The 21494-nt window shown below is 56.4% G+C and overlaps 3 protein-coding genes across 4 annotated transcripts in view; 2 read left to right on the forward strand and 1 right to left on the reverse strand.

The window, feature by feature from the left end:
* ACSF2 (acyl-CoA synthetase family member 2) overlaps positions 1 to 10590 on the forward strand; it is a 35081-nt gene extending 24491 nt beyond the window's left edge. Inside the window, exons 9-16 of the mRNA XM_039227955.1 lie at positions 217 to 308; positions 576 to 652; positions 6938 to 7045; positions 8281 to 8432; positions 9651 to 9792; positions 9891 to 10001; positions 10132 to 10200; positions 10423 to 10590. Coding sequence (XP_039083886.1) covers positions 217 to 308; positions 576 to 652; positions 6938 to 7045; positions 8281 to 8432; positions 9651 to 9792; positions 9891 to 10001; positions 10132 to 10200; positions 10423 to 10473 — 802 coding nt within the window. The 3' untranslated portion in view covers positions 10474 to 10590. The remainder of the gene's footprint in view (positions 1 to 216; positions 309 to 575; positions 653 to 6937; positions 7046 to 8280; positions 8433 to 9650; positions 9793 to 9890; positions 10002 to 10131; positions 10201 to 10422) is intronic.
* On the reverse strand, positions 856 to 4907 carry CHAD (chondroadherin). Of its 2 annotated transcripts, none has more exons than XM_039227957.1 (4): positions 4033 to 4907; positions 2030 to 2193; positions 1621 to 1766; positions 856 to 1279 (listed from the first exon to the last, which is right to left on the reverse strand). In XM_039227957.1, exons 1-3 carry the CDS (start codon positions 4804 to 4806, stop codon positions 1625 to 1627), a joined length of 1080 nt encoding a protein of 359 aa, XP_039083888.1. In that variant the 5' UTR covers positions 4807 to 4907; the 3' UTR covers positions 856 to 1279; positions 1621 to 1624. The 2 variants fall into 2 exon arrangements, with proteins under 2 accessions (XP_039083888.1, XP_039083887.1); XM_039227956.1 differs by having other exon boundaries at positions 856 to 1372.
* Positions 10591 to 12582: 1992 nt separating the features above from the next.
* On the forward strand, positions 12583 to 20180 carry RSAD1 (radical S-adenosyl methionine domain containing 1). Its single transcript, XM_039227800.1, has 10 exons — positions 12583 to 12610; positions 12757 to 13088; positions 13497 to 13630; positions 13743 to 13947; positions 16854 to 17219; positions 17415 to 17478; positions 17909 to 18056; positions 18280 to 18334; positions 18661 to 18764; positions 18962 to 20180. Exons 1-10 carry the CDS (start codon positions 12583 to 12585, stop codon positions 19077 to 19079), a joined length of 1554 nt encoding a protein of 517 aa, XP_039083731.1. The 3' UTR covers positions 19080 to 20180.
* The last annotated feature ends 1314 nt before the right edge of the window (positions 20181 to 21494 follow it).

Raw genomic sequence — 21494 nt, forward strand, 5'->3', positions numbered from 1 at the left:
AGCCGTCTCCTCCCTTCAGCCCTGAGAGATGGAGACAGGGGGAGTGGGGGACCCCCAGTTTCTGCCTCCTGCCTCCAGAGAGCTTCTCCTTCCCGCTTCCCACATATATGGCCTCAGCCCTTCCTGGGGGTTCAGGGTGGGGTGGGGGAGAAGAGTCCCCTTCCACTTCCAAGCCTGATTTTGAGACTCTGCCTCCCCCCACCCCACCTTATACAGAGGCTCCCTCCTGTATGGCACCCCCACGATGTTTGTGGACATTCTGAACCAGCCAGACTTCTCCAGTTATGACATCTCGTCCATGTGTGGAGGTGGGGTAGGACCCAGGGTAGCCAGGCCAGCGCTGACCTGGTGAGCTAGATATTTAGGAGGCAACAAGACCCTGCAGAAAAGTGGGTGGGAGGGAGGCAAATCCCCAGCATCCCTGGACACCAGCCCAAGGCCAGCCGCCAGGTGGAGAAACAAGTCCAGGGTCAAGGGCGAGAGGGGAATGATGTTCTCTAGAAGGAGCTATAGGTGAAGGGGGTCTGCCGCGCCCGGAGAAGCAGGGAGCTGTGTCAGTCGTCTCTCTGATTCAGGCGTGATTGCTGGGTCCCCGGCACCCCCAGAGCTGATCCGAGCCATCATTGACAAGCTGCACATGAAGGAGCTGGTGGTGAGTGGTGGCTCGGCTGGGGCTGCGGGCAGGGGGCAGGCCAGGCCTGGGGGGAGAACAGACTGGTGTCTGTGGGGACGAGCTCAGGCCAGATCTCCAAGGAAGACCCTCTCGGTGGGCCCTCATTCTGAAAAGCAGATGTGTGAAAACGCAGCCTGACCTTGCCAACAGCTGGTGGGTCAAAGGAACAGGTGACAGAGGAGTAAATATTACACATACATACATTTATATTTACGGAAATCTGGAAGGGGAGGGCAGCACGGGAGGGTATGCGGCAAAGCACCAGTGTCTCCCTAGAGTGTCCTGGCAGGCAGGGGGCTGGCGAACTTGGGCCCTTTCTGGAAGAAAGGGGTGGGGCAAAGATCTGGTATTTGTTTCCAAACGGCACGGTAAGGGGAGCAAAGGGAAGGAGGATTCGGGAAGGAGGGGGGGCCATCCCGATGGCCCCCCTGTTCTGGTTCTGAGGGACTTGGGGTCTTGGCAATAGCTTCTTTGAGAGGAGCCGTGGCGGTGGGGCCAGGCCTGATGGAGCTCTCACCGCCGGGGGGAGCCGGGTTCGTGCTGGAGTGCCCGAGGCCCCCCGCCAGGACGTGTCTAGGTTTGGACAGCTCTGTGCATCAGCAGAGGCTGTGGGGAGAAGGTGGGGGTCAGAGGTGGGAAGGTCAGTAGTTTCTCCGGCTGAAGGAAGAGGCCGGTCGCCAGGACCGGCTGGGTCAGGACCTGCAGTGAGGCAAGGCTGGGTGTCAGGAGCCCTATGGCCTAGGCAAGGCTTGCAGAGAATGGGGGGGGGGGGACCCAGGCAGCGTCGTTTTCCCCTTTAGAGGGGAGCCCCAGCCCTCCCCTCCTCTCCCTGCACGAACGGAGAGTATGCATGCCCCTCTGTGGGGACAGAGTACCCTGGGATCCCCCCCCTCACTTGCTAGAATCTCCAGAGAGGGGAATAGGGGAGCTGCCCACTCGTCTCCCACCTGTTCAGTGGCGGCCGGCTTTCTTGGATCTCTTGGTGGGGAACTTGCAGCCGCGGAAGGCGTCGGTGTCACGGATATGCTGGCCTTTGAACTTGGCGGGTGAGGCACAAGTGGCATCAGGGCGGGAAGTCTTGGCTTCCAGCCACCTAGAGAGACAGAGAGTCATTGGGATTGGGCGGGAGATGGCAGGGTGTGTGTGCGTCGGGGGTGGGCAATGAGCCCAGAGGCCAAGATCCGCTTATCTCTAGCATAGCCCGGAAGCGTCATCTTCATTTTACAGACTCCTTGGGTCCACACCTATTAGGTAGCAGATCTAGGACACATGCCCCAGATGCCTTAGCGCAGGGCCAGTGTGCCTCCTCTCCATCACGAGGGCAGGTCGCGGGGGGCAGCATGGGGGTGTTCTCACCTCCGAAGACCCCGGAGCTGGCAGGTGCATTTCCACGGATTGTTGGTGAGGGTGAGGGTCTCCAGGCTGTCAAAGGGGAAGTTGGAGGGCAGCTGCGTCAGGCGGTTGTTTTCCAAGTGAATGTGTTTCAGCGTGGTCACCCCCAGGAAGGCACCGTCCGAGACCTGGGGAGCGAGGAGGACGTGAGTGAGCACCCCAGCCCCCGGTGTTCAGCCACTCCCAGCTCTAAGGTCCCAACGGGGGCAGGCTCCTTCCCCAGACGTCAGCGGTGGCTCCTTGAGGCGTTTTAAACTGTCTCAGATGATCTAATCCATACGACCACCTTTTTTGAGACAGCTGGCGTTATTTCCAAAATGCAGATGGGGGCGGGTTTGGGGTGGGGGGGGAGTCACGTCTCTTGCCCGGGGTCACGCTGGAGAGTAAACAGTAGCTGCAGGACCACGCCCGGCTCCTCTCCCCCTGGCACCACGCTCCCTGCACAAATACGGGGTCTGGGGCGACAGCCAGAGTTTGGCTCCAGCCGCCCGAGTTGGCACTCGGTGAAGCTGGTCAGTGTTTGGTAGGACGGGCCGTGGGCCCGGGCTCCCCGCAGCCCCAGGGTCCTGGGACTTCCCCTGACTCTGTCCTCACTGCTCCCTCACCGCTTGCCAGATGCTATTTGCGGAGGCTCTTGGTGGAGCCTTTGGCCAGGCTGGCCGGCTCCAGAGGAAACATTCTATCGGTGCCCACATCTTGGCCCAGGCATCAGAGTCCTGCCTGGCCGCCCCTTTCCACCCCCACCCTGCCCCAGATCAGCCCCTGCCGCCCTGCTCTGCTACCCATGAAAAGGCCACTCCGGTGCTGGTGGGCCACAGGGAAATCCGACTTCATGTCTGCAGGGGCCGGGGCTGGAGAAAGGCAGGCCACGTCCACCCAGACAGAGTTGGCTGCCATCCAGGTATGAGTCTGCTCTCATCTCTGTGGCTCAGGGAGGGGATATGAAGTTCCCTGGTAGCCAGCCTGTTCTGGCGACAGGCTTCTCCACCTTGCCTCGGTCCCCACCCAAACCTCCTGGCCGAAGCCCCTGTCCCAGAGTGATTTTCCAGTCCCAAGGAGAGAGTCCACTCCCACCCAGGGCAGCCCCACCTGGGTATCACAGGGGAGGACGGACTGAGCAAGGATGCGGCCAGGAGATGGGTCTGGTGACGGGGGGCAGGGCAAAGGGCAGCCAGTGGTCTGGGGGACCGTGTGGCACAGCCAGCCTTCCCTGTACGGAGATGCCTGGAGTCCTGCATGTGGCTCTTGCCCTTGTGCCTTCACAGAGCCCATGGGTGCCATCCCTGTAACTTGGGGGGGGCTCCTGGCTCCTGGGCCCCCTCCACTGAAATGGACCTGAGAACGCAGTGGAGTGTGCATGGGTGTGAACTGGGAGGTGGGGGAGGGACATTCGCCAGGGCCTCTGGGGGGCATGGAGGAGGTCTTCTTCCTCTGCAACTTGCTTTCCCCTCCCCCCCAGCCCCCCGCCCCACCTTTGCACACACGCACACCCCCCCACCAAGAACAAGGTCTCTTTGTGGGCCTGTGGAAAGTTTCTCCATAAACAAACCTTCCTTTATGGGGCGGTAGGCTTACTGGAGACAGGAAAAAAACAGCAGAGGAGGGATGGAAGGCCCGACAGGAAGAGGTGGCTCCTGCCCACAGCAGGGGGTATGGGAGCACTGGCCGTGCCTCCCCAGGGGGCCACCAGCCATGGGGCCCGGGGCAGCCCCAGCTCCGTCTGTAAGTAGGAATCCTAGAAGGGCAGTGGCTAAGTGAGACTAGGCACAGGGGCAGCAGAGGCAGGATTTAGGGTGAGGACGTGACCAAATGAGGGACAGAGGTGACGGAGCCCTTCACCTTGGAGGTAGCCAGAGAGACAGAAGCAAGTTTAGGGGAGGAGGGATGGTGTCCGGCTGTGGCCCCCGGGCCCCTGGGCCTCGAGGCAGGAAAGGAGCCCGGGCCGAGCTCTGCAGCCCGCAGCTCACCTTCTCCAGGTTGGCGTCGTCCAGCCACAGGGTCTCCAGGTATCTGCCGAAAGACTGGAAGGCACTGTCAGGAATGCTCTTCAGGGGATTGTGGGACAGCTTCAGCTCCTCCACCACCCGCAGCTTGCTTAGGGCGGCCGAGGGGTAGCTGGACAGCTGGTTCCCGTCCAGGAAGAACTTGGCAAGGTTCTCCACGTCGTCCAGGGCACCGGGCTGCAGCGAAGTGAGCGCGTTTTCCGACAGGTAGAGCCAGCGCAGGTCCTTGGCGCCCTGGAAGGCGCCGGCCCGCAGCTCGCGGATCTTGTTGTTGTTGAGCTGCAGGATGAAGAGGTTGACCAGCGGGGAGAGCAGCCCCCGGGGCAGCTCGGTCACCTTGTTGTGGTCCAGGTAGAGGTAGGTGAGCTCTGTCAGGTCATCGAAGGCGCCAGCGCGCAGCACACGGATGTCGTTATGGGACAGGTACAGGTAGATGAGCTGCTTGAGGCCCCGGAAGGCGCCTGCGGCCACCTCCCGGATCTGGCAGTGCTGCAGGTGCAGCGATACGAGTTGGGGCATGGCCCGGAACGAGTTGGCGGCCAGCACTGGGAAGTTGTTGCGTTGTAGGTTGAGCAGCTTGGTCTTCTCTGACACCTTGGGGATCTTCTGCAGCCCCATCTTGTCGCAGATGACGTGCTGCAGGTCGCCGTGGCAATGGCAGTTCTGGGGGCAGGCGGCCAGTGCCGGCAGCAGGCCGGCCAGGAGGCCGAGGCTGAGCAAGAGCACCGGACGAGCCATAGCCGGGACGCCTGGGATGCTGGGGCCGGGGGGCGGCGGCGGCGGGGCGCGCGCAGCGGCAAGTCCTCGGCACTCCGGTCTCCTGCCCTATTTATACGGTGGCCCTGACCGCAGCCCGCAGCCCGGAGCCCGGAGCCAGCTTCTACGTGGAGCATCCAGGCCACCGGGCTTAACTCCCTCCCGCCCAGGGATGCGCCCCCGCCCTCGACGGGGAGGGGCGGGGCCCTGCCCCCCCCCCCGCCCCGCCCCGCTGGTGACCTTGCTGGGGTCTGACCATGACCCCGAGCCTCGCCTCCCCTGGCCTCTTTCTCCCTGCTTTCAGACCCTGCCTCTCTCCCGACCCCCTCTCCACCTTCTTTCCCCATCCTTTGGGGGGTAGGGATACTAGTGCGCCCAGAGCCCCAAGTTCACACCGGAGAGTGGAGGCGTTCCCAAACGTATTTGTTTGCTCAAGTTTGTGCCTCCAAGCCATGCCCCCCCCCCCATACACGCTCGGGCCCAGAGCCCTGGCCCCCGGGAGGGAGGAGAGGGAGGAAGCGGGGCCGGACAGCCGGACGCGAGTCTCGCCGCGGTCGGCCGCCGGCGCTTTAATAGCCCTCTTGTGCGGCGCCGGCCGAGCGTGAGAGCCGCGCTGGCGTCGGGCTCCCCCTTGCGGCTGGACCGCGGACCCACCCGGAGGAGGTGGGCTCACCTTCCCCAACCTTGGGCTTGTCTCTGGCCCCCCTCTCTCCCAGCGCCAGGCGTGAGTTTCTGTCCCCAGCACTCCCGTCCGTTTTTCCACTGCTGAAGGCTAACCAGAAATGTGGGAACAGCGGCGGGGAGTGGGAGGGGGGACCCCCTAGAACTCGCAAACACACCTGAAGACCACAGGCACTGAGTGGGGACTGCGGATCCAGCACAGTCACACCCTCTCTCTCCTTCGTTTCCCTAAAATATCTCCATCTCCTCATCCCCACCCCCAGTGGTCAGGACCTGCCCCTGAGGGGTCTCCCAGGGTGGTGGCCAGAGTGGCGCCAAGGTGTACTTGGCAGAGGCCACACCTGGGCAGTGGCCCCAGGACTATGGGGAGGGGGGGTGCGGGTGGGTGGGGGTCAGGTCCTGGCTACCAGGGTTCAGCCCTGGACAACCTAGCTCCTGTGGGCAGCCGTGCCCCAGCTGCCCAGGTCTCTGTGTGCCCACTTGCCAGCCATGGTGTCCTTGTTCCTGTGGAAAGAGGGAGAGGGGGAGGCAGGCCTGGTGGGAGCCCTGGGCTGCCTGGTGGAGGTTGTTGTCTGTGTTTGGGGGGGGGAGGGGCCCCAGCAGCGCGCCAGCCAACACAGAGGAAATGGGGGTGGGGGTTGATCGACAATGGTCTGCTGTCTTTGTTGATCAGAAGCCTAGATTACAGGGTAGCTAGCACCTCTCGTAAGCCCCTGTCACCCATGGTCTCTAGAGGGGGGGGTCACAGTTGGCTCAGAACATTCCCTGCTGGTATTTAGGCTCCTCCGAGGTGGCTGGCTTCTGGTTTTCTGTTGGTCAGGATGTTCTAACCACTGGAAGTGTCGGGTGGTGGGGTCCCACTGGCTTGTAAACCCCGCTTTAACTATATTTTCATTGTGATGGAAATACAGTTACAGGAAAATCTCCAAAGCTTGGGGTCACCCACTACAAGGCCAGGCATTGATCTCGGGGTTTCGGGCGGGCGGGGGAGGGGGGAAGGTTGCGTCTGTGCAGTTTCCAGCTGGGCCAGGGCAGGCTGGCTTTCTCATCAAGTTCATGGAACCTTCCGTTTGGAAGGGAGGGAGAGGGGATGTTGTGGCCTGAAATCAGGAAGGGCTCAGCCAGCCTGGGGAGGAGGGAGAGAAGGCTGGGGCTTCGGTAACGCAGGGAACCACACGTTTAGGCATGAGGCCGCTCTAGGAAGCAGGGAAACAGAGAGCCCTGGCTAAAAAAGAATGGCTTCCTTGATCTCAATTTTATTTCGGACCCGGGGCCCCTGCTGGTTGAGTTAGGCCCTTCTGCCCATAGGCCTCTTTTCTCCTCACTCCACAGCCCTCCACTTTCTCCTGGGTTCCTTCACATTCCCCCAGGGGAGCTCACCCTTCCCTCTGCAGCCCCAGTGCTGTCTCCAACCCTTCCCCCAACTCTTCAGGTGGCTTATGGAACCACAGAGAACAGTCCCGTGACCTTCATGAACTTCACCGAGGATACCGTGGAACAGAAGGCAGAAAGCGTGGGCAGAATTATGCCTCACACAGAGGTTAGCTCCAGACGGAGACCTTTGGACCCCACCTCCTATCTCTCAACCGGGGCGCCTTCCCTGGGGACATTTACTACTTTCTATCAGGGAGCCATGCGGCTCCCTCAAGGTGCTGAGAACACCCCCAGTCCCCCAGCAGCAAGGGCCTCCCCAGGCCTGGCCTGGGGCTTTCTCTGTGGGCTGAGGCCTGAGAGGGAAGAGCTCGAGCGGTGGCCTTGAGCCTGAACTCTCCGCAGCCTCCCTTCCTGTCTGAGGTGTGTTTTTGCCAAGCCCCACTGTCTGTTTCGGGCCAGCCAGGACGGCCTCAAAGAGGAGCCAGAGCACACAGATTTTTCCTACACGGTTTTTCCCTCTACCCTACCCCCGCCCCTGCCTCTACAGAGCCCCTCTTTTTGCTTGGCATAAACACTTAGTTTCCCAGGCAGCCTGTCCCTTTGAGGGCCCCTTGCACCTTGAAGGCTGATCTAGAGCTTCTCTCACTGCAATTCCCAGCGTGGCGCCTTTCCTGCCCCCATGCCAGTGCTTTGTGCCAGCCCGCACCTGGTTTCCCCTGCCCCCTTGTGCCCTGGCTCCGCTGGAGTGCCCAACCCCCATCCTGGTACAGTCCTCCTGCCCCCCTCCACGGAGTGTGCGGTGACATTAGAGTCCCTTGCCACATGTCTGACGGTTTCACTGCCACTCACGGGGATGCCCGCCTGCAAGGTAGACAGGGGCAAGTGGAGTTCTCCCCATTTCACAGATGCAGACACCGAGGCACACAGACTAAGCTTTTCTTGCACGTCGCCGAGGCTCCTTTCTCTGCTAGTCTTTCAGACTGCCTCTCCGGCTCCCCCTGTCCACATGGCCCAGCCACACCACCCTCTTTGGCTACTTTATTTGCCGCTTAATGGGAAATAAGAGGAGACTCCCTTTCCTTCTGCACAGTTTGTAACGCTGCAGCTGGCCTGGCCCTCCGCAGGCCTTCTCCTCCGCGGCAGCGGCTGCCCCCTCCGTTTCCTTGGCCCCTCCCTGCCTGGGCTGTTCTTTCATGCCCGGCTCAGGTGTCTGGCTGGTGAAGGATCTACTCCTTCTCCAGTCTCTGTCTCCCTTCCCCAGATTGGGCTGGGCGGAGCCAGGGGCTGGAAAGGCAAAGCAATCCCTGCCCCCATTCCGAGCCTCCCCCCACCCCCGCCCCGCCCCCTCCCATCCCGAGGTGAGAGGGCAGGAGGCCACAGCCTGAAGTTGCCCGGTCCCAGGCCCAGATTGTGAACATGAAGACCGGGACACTGGCGGAGCTGAACACATCCGGGGAGCTGTGCATCCGAGGGTACTGCGTCATGCTGGGCTACTGGGGCGAGCCCCAGAAGACTGAGGAAGCCATTGGGCAGGACAAGTGGTATCGGACAGGGTGAGGAGGCAGCGGGGGGCCGAGGAGAGGCCGGTGGGGGCGGTGGGGGTCCTGAGACTTAGCTGGAAACGTTAAACTAGAACAGGGAGAATGTGTTGGTCAAGACGGCTCCTTCGCATTCTGGAGACTCAGTTTCCAAAATGGGTAAAATGAGGATGATCATGCTCTCTGCACAGGGCACCCGAAAAGATCAGACACAGTATGGACGAGAGCACCTAGGACAGGGCACCACACCGGTGTCTGTAAAATCGGAGCCAAGATGCACTCATCTGTCAAATGAACAAATTCTTTTTTTCTTTTTTTATTAAAACAATTTTTTTTATAGTTTATTTATTTTTGAGATCGAGAGAGACAGAGCATGAATGGGGGAGGGGCAGAGGGAGAGGGAGACAAAGAATCCGAAGCAGGCTCCGGGCTCTGAGCTGTCAGCACAGAACCCTATGCAGGGCTCAAACTCATGAACCATAAGATCATGACTGGAGCCAAAGTCAGACGCTTAACTGACTGAGCCACCCTGGCACCCCATCTTCTTCTTCTTTTATTTATTTTTGAGAGAGAGCACAAGCTGGGGAGGGGCAGAGAGAGAAAAGAACAGAGGATCTGAAGTGGGCTCCACACTGACAGCAGAGAGCCCGGTGTGGGGCTCGAACCCACAAACCCTGAGATCATGACCTGAGCCGAAATCAGATGTTTAACTGACTGAGCCACCCAGGCACCTCTCCATGGAGCAAATTCTTATCATGCACCCACTGCCCATGTGCCAGCACTATTCTGGACCCTGGTGGTCTGCGGGAAGGCGGGATGAAGAGGGTCTTACTTGCTACATGTCTTGGGGAGGAAGACAGACAGGAAAGAGATCAGTTCAGACATTGATAAATGCCAGGAAAACAGCAAAACAGGGTCAGAGGAAAGAAAGCAGCAGTGGTGGGGGTGGGAGCTTCTCTTAGACCGGGAAGCGGGGGGGGGGGGGGGGGGGGGGGGGGGGCGGTTAGAGAAAACCTCTTTAAGGTGGACATGTTTAAACTGGCCCTGAATGATTAAAAAAAAAAAAAAAAGCCAGCCATGAAAAGCATATATACAGAACGTCTTATTTATACCATATCCGCCAGAATCTAGAGCAGTGTGTGGTGTGCAATAGGTGCTCAATAAATGTTTGGTGGCAAGCAGGCCAGTCAGATGAGGCAGAGGTGAGAGGTCATTCCTGGACTTTCTTCACAGAGACATCGCCATGATGGACAGTCAAGGCTTCTGCAAGATTGTGGGCCGCTACAAGGATATGATCATCCGGGGCGGCGAGAACATCTACCCGGCCGAGCTTGAGGACTTCTTTCACACACACCCGCAGGTGCAGGAAGTGCAGGTGAGGCACCCAGCCCAGGCGAGCCCAGGTGAGCCCCGCAGGGGCAGGAAACAGGGATAGGCATGGCCGTGTCTGACATCTGTCTCTGGTGCCCCAAGGTGGTGGGCGTGAAGGATGACCGGATGGGGGAGGAAATCTGTGCCTGCATTCGCCTGAAGAAGGGGGAGAAGACCACGGCGGAGGAGATCAAGGCTTTCTGCAAAGGGAAGGTGGGAGCCTCAGCCCGCCCTAAGCTGCTGTCGATTTGGTCTTCCACCCCCTCTCCCTGCCAGCCAGCCCGCTGTCCCCTATCCCTGCCGCCTCACCCAGCCTCACGCTTTATCTCCCTCGGGCCTGCAGATCGCCCACTTCAAGATTCCCCGATACATCGTGTTTGTCACAAACTACCCCCTCACCGTCTCGGGAAAGGTGAGTAAAGGAGACCAGAGAGGGGCAGGGTGGCCTGGGGTCCGGAAGGCCAAGTGGCTCCCCCTGTGCCTCCCTCCGTGACGGGCCAGCGAGCCTGCCTTGCCACAGCCTTTCCCGACTTGACCCTAAGAGACTCCTCAGTCCCAGGCAAAACAAGCCCGTTGGTAACCATGGTTGGCAGAGTCCCTGAGCCTGGCTCTCACTCTGTTCTTTTTTCTCTAGATCCAGAAATTCAAACTTCGACAGCAGATGGAACAACATCTAAACCTGTGAATAAGGAGTTGGCGGGGCGGGGGGAGGGGAGGGGGTGTCCTCCTAGGCCCTCCCTGCCCCTCCCCCACAGCCCCCTGTCTGCGTGATTTGGCATAAAGAGCTTCTCTGTTTTCTTTGGTTTGTCTCTTGCTGGTGTGTTCTCTTGGCAGCCGCTACGGGATGGAGAAGCAGGGAGACACTTTCAGACCCTCCCCGTCCTTGTCACAAAGATGCTGACTTTGGTGTGCACTATCTAGTTCATTTAATCCTCACTGATCCCTTTGAGATACGAACCCAAATCGTTGCTTTTTTCCCTATTGTCAGATTAGTCCAGCAAGAAGTGTTCTTTTTAAAACAACAAGAGCTTAGGGCACCCGGATGGCTCAGTCAGTTAAGCGTCTGACTTTGGCTCAGGTTATGATCTCGCAGTTCGTGAGTTCGAACCCGACGTAGTCGGGCTCTGTGCTGACAGCTTGGAGCCTGGAGCCTGCTTCAGATTCTGTGACTGCCCCTCCCTCTGCCCGTCTCCCACTCATGCTCTGTCTCTGTCTCTCAAAAAATAAATGTTACAAAGATTTTTTTTAAGCAAGAACATTTTGGGGCGCCTGGGTGGCTCAGTCAGTTACACATCCGACTTCCGCTCAGGTCATGATCTTGCAGTTCGTGAATTGAGCCCCACATCAGGCTTTGCACTGGTGGTGCAGAGCCTGCTTGGGATTCTCTCTCTCTTCTCTTTCCCCACTTGCATGCACGCTCTTTCTCTCCCTCAAAATAAATATACTTTAAAAAATTAAAACGGTATCAGCTTTACTAACATACAATTTCACACACCATCCAATTCACCCATTTGAAGTAGCCTATTCAATGGTTTATAGTATATTCACAGATACGTGCAATCATCCCCGAAGTCGATTTTTTAAATTTCTGGTTGTTGTTGTTAAGGGGGGGAAAGAAGGGTAGAGGGAGAGAGAGACAGAATGTGAAACAGGCCCCAGGCTCTGAGCTGTCAGCACAGAGCCTGATGCAGGGCTCGAACTCACAAGCTGTGAGATCATGACCTGAGCCCAAGACGGATGCTTAACCAACTGAGCCACCCCGGTGCCCCCAAAGTCGATGTTTTTAAAAAATTTTTAATGTTTATTTTTTTTTATTTTTGAGAGAGAGAGAGAGAGAGAGACAGTGCAAGCGGGAGGGGGGCAGAGAGAGACAGAGACACAGAATCCAAAGCAGGCTCTAGGCTCGGAGCTGTCAGCACAGAGCCCGATGCGGGACTTGAACTCACAGACCACAAGATCATGACCTGAGCCAAAGTCGGACGCTTAAACAACTGAGCCACCCAGGTGCCCCCAAAGTCAGTTTTTTAAATTGAAGAATAGTTGACACACAAATGTTACATTAGTTCCCCAAAGTCAGTTTTAAACATTTTCATCACCTTAAAAAGAAACTCCATACCCTTTAGCGTCCACAGAGGCAGAAACTTTCCTGCTGTTTTGACTACTTACCTCCCAGTGTGTCTGTCCCCTGCAGTAGAGGCTTCCTCTTTAATTTTTAGAAAACAAACATAAGTTTAGCACGCTCTGAGTGCCCAGCACTCCGCTAGGTGCTTTCATGTGTGTTTTCTCTTGGAATCTTCCCAGCAACCCTACGAAGTAGGCACTGGCCCCATTTTACAAACGCTGAAACAGACTCAGAAAAGTTCAGAGTCTTACTGGAGGCCACACAGCGGGACTTAGTACCCAGATACCTGGCTCCAAAGCCCATGATCTTTCCACTCTATCAAAGAGTTCTTCAGATGCCTGCCTTTCACCTGCACCCCGTCTCTCCCAAATATACCATCTTTGACATTCCTCCCAGCAGGTGCCCAGGTTGGCCTGACCCAAGGGATGACAGCTTACTCTCCTGGCCAAGCTAATTGTCCCTGGGACTCTCTGCTCCTTCAACATCCAGCTCAAGGCGCCCTCTCCTTCCCCACCGACCCCACGGCCCTTGTAACAGACCCGCCACACAGCACAGAGGACATTGCCCTGGTATCCAGCAAGTTTTGAATTAATACCTATTACCTGCTGCCTCTTGCCGGCTTGTCTCTCTCCTCTTATGCACCTGTACTGGGACCTGATCTTACGCATCTAGATGTCGCCAGGGCCCAGCTCCGAGTCAGGCACGTACAATGTGAGGGGCTGAACGGACTAAGAGTTCTTGGATGGGTCGGGGAACTCAGCCTCAGCCAAAAGGCAGGCTCAGCCCACAAGCGTCTCCTGGCAAGGACGGACAGGCGGCCGAGGTGAGCGCGTCCGTGCCCGGCAGGTGGCGCCGCAGACGCGAGGCGCGGGGCCCTCCCAGCTCGTCCGGGGACGCGGGGCGCGGTCACGCAGTCCCTCTTCCTCCTGCCGGGGCGGCCCGAGCGGCGCAGCCGGCCCCGCTCTGCGGACTCCGGGGCGGCCCGGGCGCGCGTCTGCCGGAAGTCCCCGCGCAGCAGGCGGCTCCCCGCCGCAGCGGGCGCCCTGGCGCTCCCCGGGGCCCGGGCCCGCGGCTGCGCGGCGGCGACCAAAATGGCCCAGAGGCGCCGCCACGCGGAGGTCGCCAAAGGATCCCCGAGTCCGGCGCCCCCGAGCTCGCGCGCGGCGCTTTACGTGCACGTGAGTGGGGCGGGGGCGGGGCTCGCGGGGCGCGGCGGCGGCGGTGCCGAGTCCACGTGGCGGCCGGTCACGCTGGGAAGCCACCCGCCGTCCCTCCCCGCCCCCAGACGAGGTCCGGGACGGGACGCGGTGCCCCGGCAAGGACATGCCCGGTCCGGAGACAGGTCTCCGGTGCTCTTCAGTTCGGTGACCTTGACCTTGACCGAGGGATTTCCCGCTGAGCCTCAGTTTTCTCCTAAAGAAGTGGGCATAGTATTCCCCATCCCACTTTCCTTGGGGGAATTGCTGGCTTAGAGGGCTTAGGCGCTGTTGACGACCTTGGGATGGGGGTGTGTGCGACAGAACCCTGCAAGTGGCTTAGAGCCGCTGGGGTCACATCTCGCCCAGCTCATTCACCCCTGCCCCCAGTGGCCGTACTGCGAGAAGCGCTGCAGCTACTGCAACTTCAACAAGTACGTCCCCCGCGGCGTGGAGGAGGCTGCCATGCGGAGCTGCTTGGTGACTGAGGCGCGGACTCTGCTGCGGCTCAGCGGCGTGCAACGGTGGGTCCCGGGGCCATCGGCGGGGCCTTGGAAATTGGGCGAGCAGCTGGGACCGCTGTAGGCGTCCCCGAGGACTCCCCCAAGTCTCATCTTCTCCATCTTCTTTCCCCAGGGTGGAATCTGTGTTCTTCGGTGGGGGCACCCCCAGTCTGGCCAGTCCCAGCACCGTGGCCGCTGTCCTGGAGGCAGTGGACCAGGCAAGCCACCTGCCTGCAGACTCCGAAGTCACATTGGAGGCCAACCCCACCTCGGCCCCAGGCTCCAGGCTGGCAGCTTTTGGGGCAGCGGGTATCAACAGGGTGTCCATTGGTCTCCAGGTAACCCACCTTGCCCAGTGCATCCCAGACCTTCGATGCCGTCTCTCCTTTGGTCACATTTGTTAACTGGGCAGACATTTATTGAGCCCCTCTGGGTGCCAGGGCCTGTAGGCGTGTCTGTTGCTATGCTAGACCACAAACTCCATGAGGCAGGGATCATGCCTTTTTTTTTTTTTTTTAATTTAATCAGAGTATCCCAAGCACCCACGTAGCACATGATACATAATAGAGAAATTTTTTGTTACGTGATTGGAGACATAGAAGGGGGCAGATGGGTCATCAGATCATAGCAGCATGGTAAAGGCTGCCAGTAAAGTGGGCCTCAACAAAAGGCTTTTAGAGTACAGCCTGAAGGGCAGCTCAGTCTGATGAAATCCTAGAAAACTTCCTGGCGGAGGTGGTCTTTGAGGAGGAGGAGTTCCACGGGAGAGACGGCATGAGAGGAAAACACACAGGATATGGAAGAGCCTTGCATGTTCTAGGGAGCCGTGAGTCACTTGTCATTGGAGAGGCTGGAGGCAGGGCTGCAAGATGGGGCCCCAAAGCCTTGAGCAGCACACAAGGGAGTTTGGGGTTTTACCTAGTGGTGATAAGGGACTTCTTGGAGGTTTTTAGGAGGTAGGGGAGAGACATATCCTCAGGTGGACTCCTGGTACTTCCCTATCCAGTATGATCCACCCTTCTGATACCTCTACCACTTAACCATACAGTTTGGGGTCAGGGCTTTGCCCCAGTGGGATCTACTGAACAGGACACATCATTTCTGAGACATTCCGGCCCCAAATTATATCTTAAATCGACTTGTGAGGAGCCATCAGGAAAATCTAAATTAACAGACTTTTGGTGGGTGCCTGGCTGCCTCAGTTGGTGGAGTGTGGGCCTCTTGGCCTCAGGGTTGTGAGTTCAGGCCCCACGTTGGGTGTAGAGATTACTTAAATAAATAAATAAACTTAAAAAAAATTTTTTTGTGTGTGGTAAGAACAGATAACCTGAAATCAGTTTACCCTCTTAACATATTTTTTAGCGTACAGTACAGTGTTGGTAACTATAAGCACAGTGTTGAATAGAAAGTCTCTAGAACTTACTAAGCCAAGTTTTAGGGCTGCCTGGGTAGCTCAGTCGGTTAAACATCCGACTTCGGCTCAGGTCATGATCTCATGGTTCATGGGTTCAAGCCCAGTGTCAGGCTCTGTGCTGACAGCTCGGATCCTGGAGCCTGTTTTGGATTCTGTGTCTCCCTCTCTCTCTGCCCCTCCCCCACTCATGCTCTGTCTCTCTCTGTCCAAAATTAAATAACCCCCCCCAATAAAAAAAAAAAAGCCAAGTTTTAAACACAACCAGCCTGTATTCATCAAAAATGTCATGGCGTGAAAGACAAAGACTCAAAGAGACAAAAGACACAATGAGAGCTGAAGGCAGCGTGTGACCCAGTTGGGCCCTGGATTCAGGTGGGAAGAGGAAATTACTCCACCAGGTATTATAAGCACAAGTTTGACTGTGACCACGTATTAGATAATGGTTTTGTGTCACTGTTATGTTTCCTGAACTGTGTAATTGGATTGTGGTTACGTAAGAGAATGTTCTTGTTCTCAGGAAACACACACTTCAGTATTCAGGGGTTCTGGGGGACAGTGTTTAAGTTAATTATGTTGAAGCCACCGCATTGCAAGGGCTCCCGACCGTGTGGTCAGTGGCTACTATGTTCTGCTAAAATGTTCTATATCTGCAGAGACCGATGCAGTAGCCACTGACCACATGTCAGTAAACACTTGGAATGTGATTATTTAAGTTTAACTAACATAAAATTAAAAAGCCACCTGTGGTTAGTGTCTACTGCATTGGACGGTGCAGATAGAGAACACTTCTGTCATCCCAGAAAATTCTTGTGGTCAGTGCTGGTCTGTAACTTACCGTCAGATGGTTCAACATTGTAATCACACAGAGGCGTCTATTTAGAGACAAAGCAAATGTGGTGAAGTGTTATTCGGTGAACCTAAATGAAGGTGTTTATGTACTTTGCTTTCAAATTGTCTGTAAATTTGAAGTATTTTTAAAAGTAAAATCTAAAGGTCCTCTCAGGGGCGCCCGGGTGGCTCAGTCGGTTAAGCATCCAACTCTTGATTTGGCTCAGGTCACGATGTCGCGTTGGGTTCGTGAGGTTGAACCCCGCATGGGGCTCTGCACTGACAGGGCAGAGTCTGCCTAGGATTCTCCCTCTCCCCCTGGCTCTGCTCCTCTCTCGCTCACCCTCTCAATCTCTCTCTTTCAAAATGAAATAAATTTTTAAAAAACCTTTTAAAATAACATAAATGGGGGGCGCCTGGGTGGCTTAGTCGGTTAAGCGTCCGACTTTCGCTTAGGTCATGATCTCGCGGTTCGTGGGTTCGGGCCCCGCGTCGGGCTCTGTGCTGACTGCCAGCTCAGAGCCTGGAGCCTGTTTCAGTCTGTGACTCCCTCTCTCTCTGACCCTCCCCTGCTCACACTGTCTCTCTCTCTCTCCTAGAAATAAAAACATTAAAAAAAAAAAAAAAATAAAAAAAAAATAAAATAACATAAATGGATAAAGAAATAAAAGCACTCTTAGCTTTGGAGTCAGACAGTCCTAAATTCCAGGTATGACTTTGCCATTGTACGGCCTTGAGCGAGTTATGTAACATACCTGAACCTCAGTTTTCTTATCTGTAAAATGGAGCTAATGTTGGAGGATTCTAAGGACACATTAGATGGTGCTAATAAATGCTTTGCACATAGTGAACCCTGGCGAGGCGGAGCCCGTGGTACTGGCTTGACCGTTGCCTTGCGGCTCCCTGCTGCGTCCTGTGCGCCTGTCCACAAGGAAGGCCGGTCAGGTGTTCCCGTGTGCCTCTGAGCTGGCCTCCGTGTCATACCGGGCCCTCTCTCCTCAGTCCCTAGACGACACGGAGCTCCGGCTGCTGGGGCGGACACACTCGGCCAGCGACGCTCTTCAGACCCTGGCCGAGGCCCGGCGTCTCTTTCCCGGGCGTGTATCTGTGGACCTGATGCTGGGGCTGCCGGCACAGAAGTTGGGGCCGTGGCTGCAACAGCTGCGGGAGCTGCTGGGCTGCTGTGACGACCACATCTCCCTCTACCAGCTGACCCTGGAGCGGGGCACCGCACTCTTCACCCAGGTGCAGCGGGGCACCCTTCCCGCCCCCGACCCCGAGGTGGCTGCTGAGATGTATGAGGAGGGCCGGGCGCTGCTGCGGGAGGCAGGCTTCCGCCAGTACGAGGTCTCCAACTTCGCCCGCAGTGTAAGTCTTGGGGCTGCTGGCTGAAGTTGGGGAATGGACAGGCTAAGCCGGGAGTGGAGAATTGTGGGGCGGGGGGTGGGGGTGGGGTTCTGCTGGGTGATCTCCAGGCCTGAGACAGGGGACATTCCAGCCACCCAGGGCAGAAATGGGCCCACCTTCTTCCCTCTGAGCGGGCTATTCCCTCCTTCCCCACAGGGGGCGCTTAGTACCCACAATTGGAATTACTGGCAGTGCGGTCAGTACCTTGGCGTTGGGCCCGGTGAGTCCCCTGTGAACCCTAGAAGGGATGACTCAGGAGTGGAATGTCATGGCCGTGTGATCTCGGGCCACTTATTAACCTCTCAAAGCCTCTGTTTCCTTACCCATAAAGCGCAGCAAAAAATAATGCTTACTTTGTAGAGCTCATGAATATGTATTTTGAGATGCTTGAAATTGCGCCCAGCACTGTGGTTCTCAATCGTTACTGTGTATCACAGTTACCTGGTGGGTTTGTTGAAACCCAGATCGCTGCGCCCCGCACCCAGAGTTCAGCTGGATGGGCATGATTGGAGTAGGGCCAAGAATTTACATTTCCAGCGTATTAGATGCTGGTTGTCCAGGGACCACAGTTTGAGAATCACTGATTTAACATCTGGCAGGCACATGGCGTTAGCCGCTACTAAAGTGAAGATAGCTGTTGGTGTTGTCAGGGGCCCATGGGCGATTTGTGCCCCAGGGGGCCAGGGGCCACACCCGGGAGGCTCGGATCCAGACCCTGGAGCCGGACAACTGGATGAAGGAGGTCATGCTGTTTGGTCACGGCACCCGGAAGCGTGTGCCCCTGGGCAAGCTGGAGCTGTGAGTACCTGAGGACACAGGGCTCTTGACCTTGGGTTGGCCTGCACCCTGCCCCAGAGCCATCTCTACTGGCACAACTTTATTTCCTGCCTTGCCCTGCCCCCTGACTCCCCGCCCTGCATGTCCTCATAAGCACCCCATCCCCACATCCCAGCATAGGGTTTGAAGAATGGGGGTGCGGCCAAGGCTTCTCTCCAAGACACCTTGACGGTTTTTCTCTCAGGCTAGAGGAAGTTTTGGCCATGGGGCTACGTACAGACGTGGGGATCACTCACCAGGTAAGGGGTTGGGGTGGGGGCTGTGGCACACCGCTTCCTTCTCCTAAGTCTTTCAGAATCACTCCCCCTTCTGTGCTCACACACAGACACACATACCCGAGGCCTGATGGGCGGAAGCAGTGGGCAGTGTGGGGCAGCGGTGGGAACCCTGGATGAGGGCTGCACCCCCGCCCCCACCCCAGCTCTAGATGTGCATGAGTCAGTTGCAGAGAGCCCTGTGTGGATGGGACCCTCCCTTGCCCTTCACCACGCCCCCAGACCTGTGCCCAGACCAGCCAGCCACCCACCCTGTGGTCCCTGCATCTCTCATCATTCTCGGTTCCCAGCACTGGCAGCGGTTTGAGCCCCAGCTGAGCCTGTGGGATGTGTTTGGATCCAGCCAGGAGGTGAAGGCATTGCTGATGCAGGGCCTGGTGCTGCTGGATCACAGGTGTGTTTGGGGGGGGGGGGAGGCGGGAAGGGTGTCAGGAGTCCCAGGGAGCCCTGGGTACAGACCCACAGACCCAGGAAAAGCACAAAAGACCGACAAGGGGGGCCCTGTGAGTGCTGGTGACTTTGTACCGGTGGATGGTGAAGCTCGAAATTGGTAAGATGAGGCAGTTACATCCAGGCTTCTTGGTTTTCCAGAGGTCTTCGGTGTTCGTGGGAAGGCCTGGCTGTGCTCGACTCTCTGTTGCTGACCCTCCTGCCTCGACTCCAAGAGGCCTGGCTGCAGAGAGCCCCCACCCCTGTGCAAGGAGGGTAACCAGATGTTTCTGTATCCCCGGACAGGGCCAGGTGGGCTCTGGAGGCCGGACTGACCCTCTCCACTCGCAGGTGCCGTCCTGGCTCCTGTCAGTGCCCGACCTTGGTGTCCCCGGGGGTGTGGCTACCGTGAGGTGCATGGGAGGACTTCTCTGGTTTGGAAACTGGCATCGAGTCTGCCCAGCACTGCCAGAGAAGGAGTGATGGTTTCTCAAGAGCGTCTCATTCGTGGGACGCTAAAGCCTAAAGCCTTCCTCTTTCGCTTTTGACAACCCAGTTATGTCTGGGGTGTCAGAGCCTCCAGACCCTCCTGTGTCCCCTGCTCCCCTCCTCTCTACTTCTCTTGAGAGTGAAGGTCAAGGGGAGCTAAGCAGGGAAAGGGGAGGGAGGAGAAGAATTCGAGAAAGATCCAGAGCCTGGTAATTTTCCTCTGGCCTTTTACCGGCAGAAACAATCACCTGGTTTTATTTAAACAGCCTCACAAGCCCAGGGAGGGAGCCCGCCTTGACCTTGATCGTCTCCTTTTTCTAGGCTCCTTCCCTGGAGAGTAGAATCCTGATTTGGGGGCTCGAGGCTTAGTCCAGGGCTGAGATTCCTTCCCCCACAGTACATGCCATTTTAAAAGATCTCAAGCCTACAGGAAAGTTAAAAGCCGAGTTCAATGTAAACTACATAGCCTTCGTTGCAGGGTGTCCGTACAGTCTGGAAAGAGGAAGTATTCATAATGTCATCAAGGCCATCTTCAACCTGTAAAAAAATAAAATAGCAATGTTTCCAGACTTTGTGCTCATCCCATACAGTCGGTGACTGCTACACTTTGGCCACATTTACTTTACCTTTGAATCGCTGGCCGGCGCTTGCTTTCTTTCTTTTTCTTTGCTGCACCATTTGAAAGAAGGGCATAGACATCAAACATTTTAGCTTGTGTTTCCTAAGAAAAAGAACATCGTCCAATATAGCCACAGCACCATCACCAGGCTAAGGAAGTGTATGTTCGTGCAACACCGTGTGGTCCATTTTCAAATGTTTCCAAAATGCCATAACTCTCTTTGGGGGACCGGGGGGCTCAAGAACACCGACTCCAATAAAGTTTTATGCTTTACTTTTGTCGGTTATGTCTCCTCATTCTTTTTTTTTTTTTAAGCCTCCTTCCTTTTTGTTTATTTTTATGACACTGGATTTTTTCAAATCAAGGCTGCTTGTCTTCTAGAATGTCCCACATTCTGAGTGTATCAGTTTGCTGATGATTGGGTTTAGATGGAATATTTTTGGGAAGAACACGTACAGATATTGTGTAGCTCAAGGTACATAATGCCAGGTCAGGCCCCTGTCAATAACGCTAATTTTGATCACAAGGTGGCGGATGTCCGATCTGTCCATAGCACATTTTTTTCCCCTTGAAAGTTAATAGATTATCAGTAGCGTGATTCCTTGACACCAAATGAACACCCCGTTCCCTGACCATCATTGCCCCAGTGATTTTAGCATTCGTTGATGATCCTTTGCCTAAATCAGTGACTGGAGTATGAGATGCAAAATGCTTATTTTTGACTCTAACATTCTGTCTACATTCATTAACTGTCATTCCTCTATTTAAAAAAATAAAAGCTTTCCCTGTTGTCTTTTTTTTTTTTTAACATTTGTTTATTTTTGAGAGAGAGAGAGAGCAGTGGAGGGACAGAGGGAGAAGGAGACACAGAATCTGAAGCAGGCTGACAGCTCAGAGCCTGATGCAGGGTTCGAACCCACAAACCGCGAGATCATGCCCTGAGCAAAAGTCAGACACTTAACCCACTGAACCCCCAGGCGCCCCAACTTTCCCTGTTTCTGAAGGGCTGAAACTCTTCACCTAGAAATTGTACGCAGGGTGTGTGTGTGTGTGTGTGTGTGTGTGTGTATGTACGTGTGTGTGCGTGCACACACTCACGCCTGTGACAGATGGGCAGAGGGGTGGGGAGAGAGAGACAGAGAGAAGGGCATTTTCCAGTGCAGAGGCTCTGTAACTTTCATTTCCTATCACATCAAAGGGTAAAATGATGTCAAAAGGAATTTAGTTACTTAGTTACTGCTGCAGCTCCGAGCATGCTAAGCTCAGCCTCTAAGAATGACTAAGAATGGGGTTCCCTGCACCCCTCAGAGGTGAGCACGTGCATTCCCTGGGTGCCTAGCGGGTGTGAATATCAGTCCTTCTTTGACCCTGCGGTAACGTGGTTAGTGTTACTACCTCTCCTCTATTCATGAAATATTCAGCGCGCACTAATGGGGTGCTTGGCACTGCGCAGGGCACGCAGGGAGGAATAAGACCTGTCTCAGCCCTCGAGGAATTCGGTGCCCTGTTGAGAGATGTGTCAAGAGATAAATTCCCGGGTTATCTGTGAAGATATGCAGGCAGCCAATGGAAGCCTGCGTGCATTTG

Source organism: Hyaena hyaena, unplaced genomic scaffold, assembly GCF_003009895.1.
Source record: "Hyaena hyaena isolate Hyena2069 unplaced genomic scaffold, ASM300989v1 scaffold_29, whole genome shotgun sequence".
NCBI lineage: Eukaryota > Metazoa > Chordata > Mammalia > Carnivora > Hyaenidae > Hyaena > Hyaena hyaena.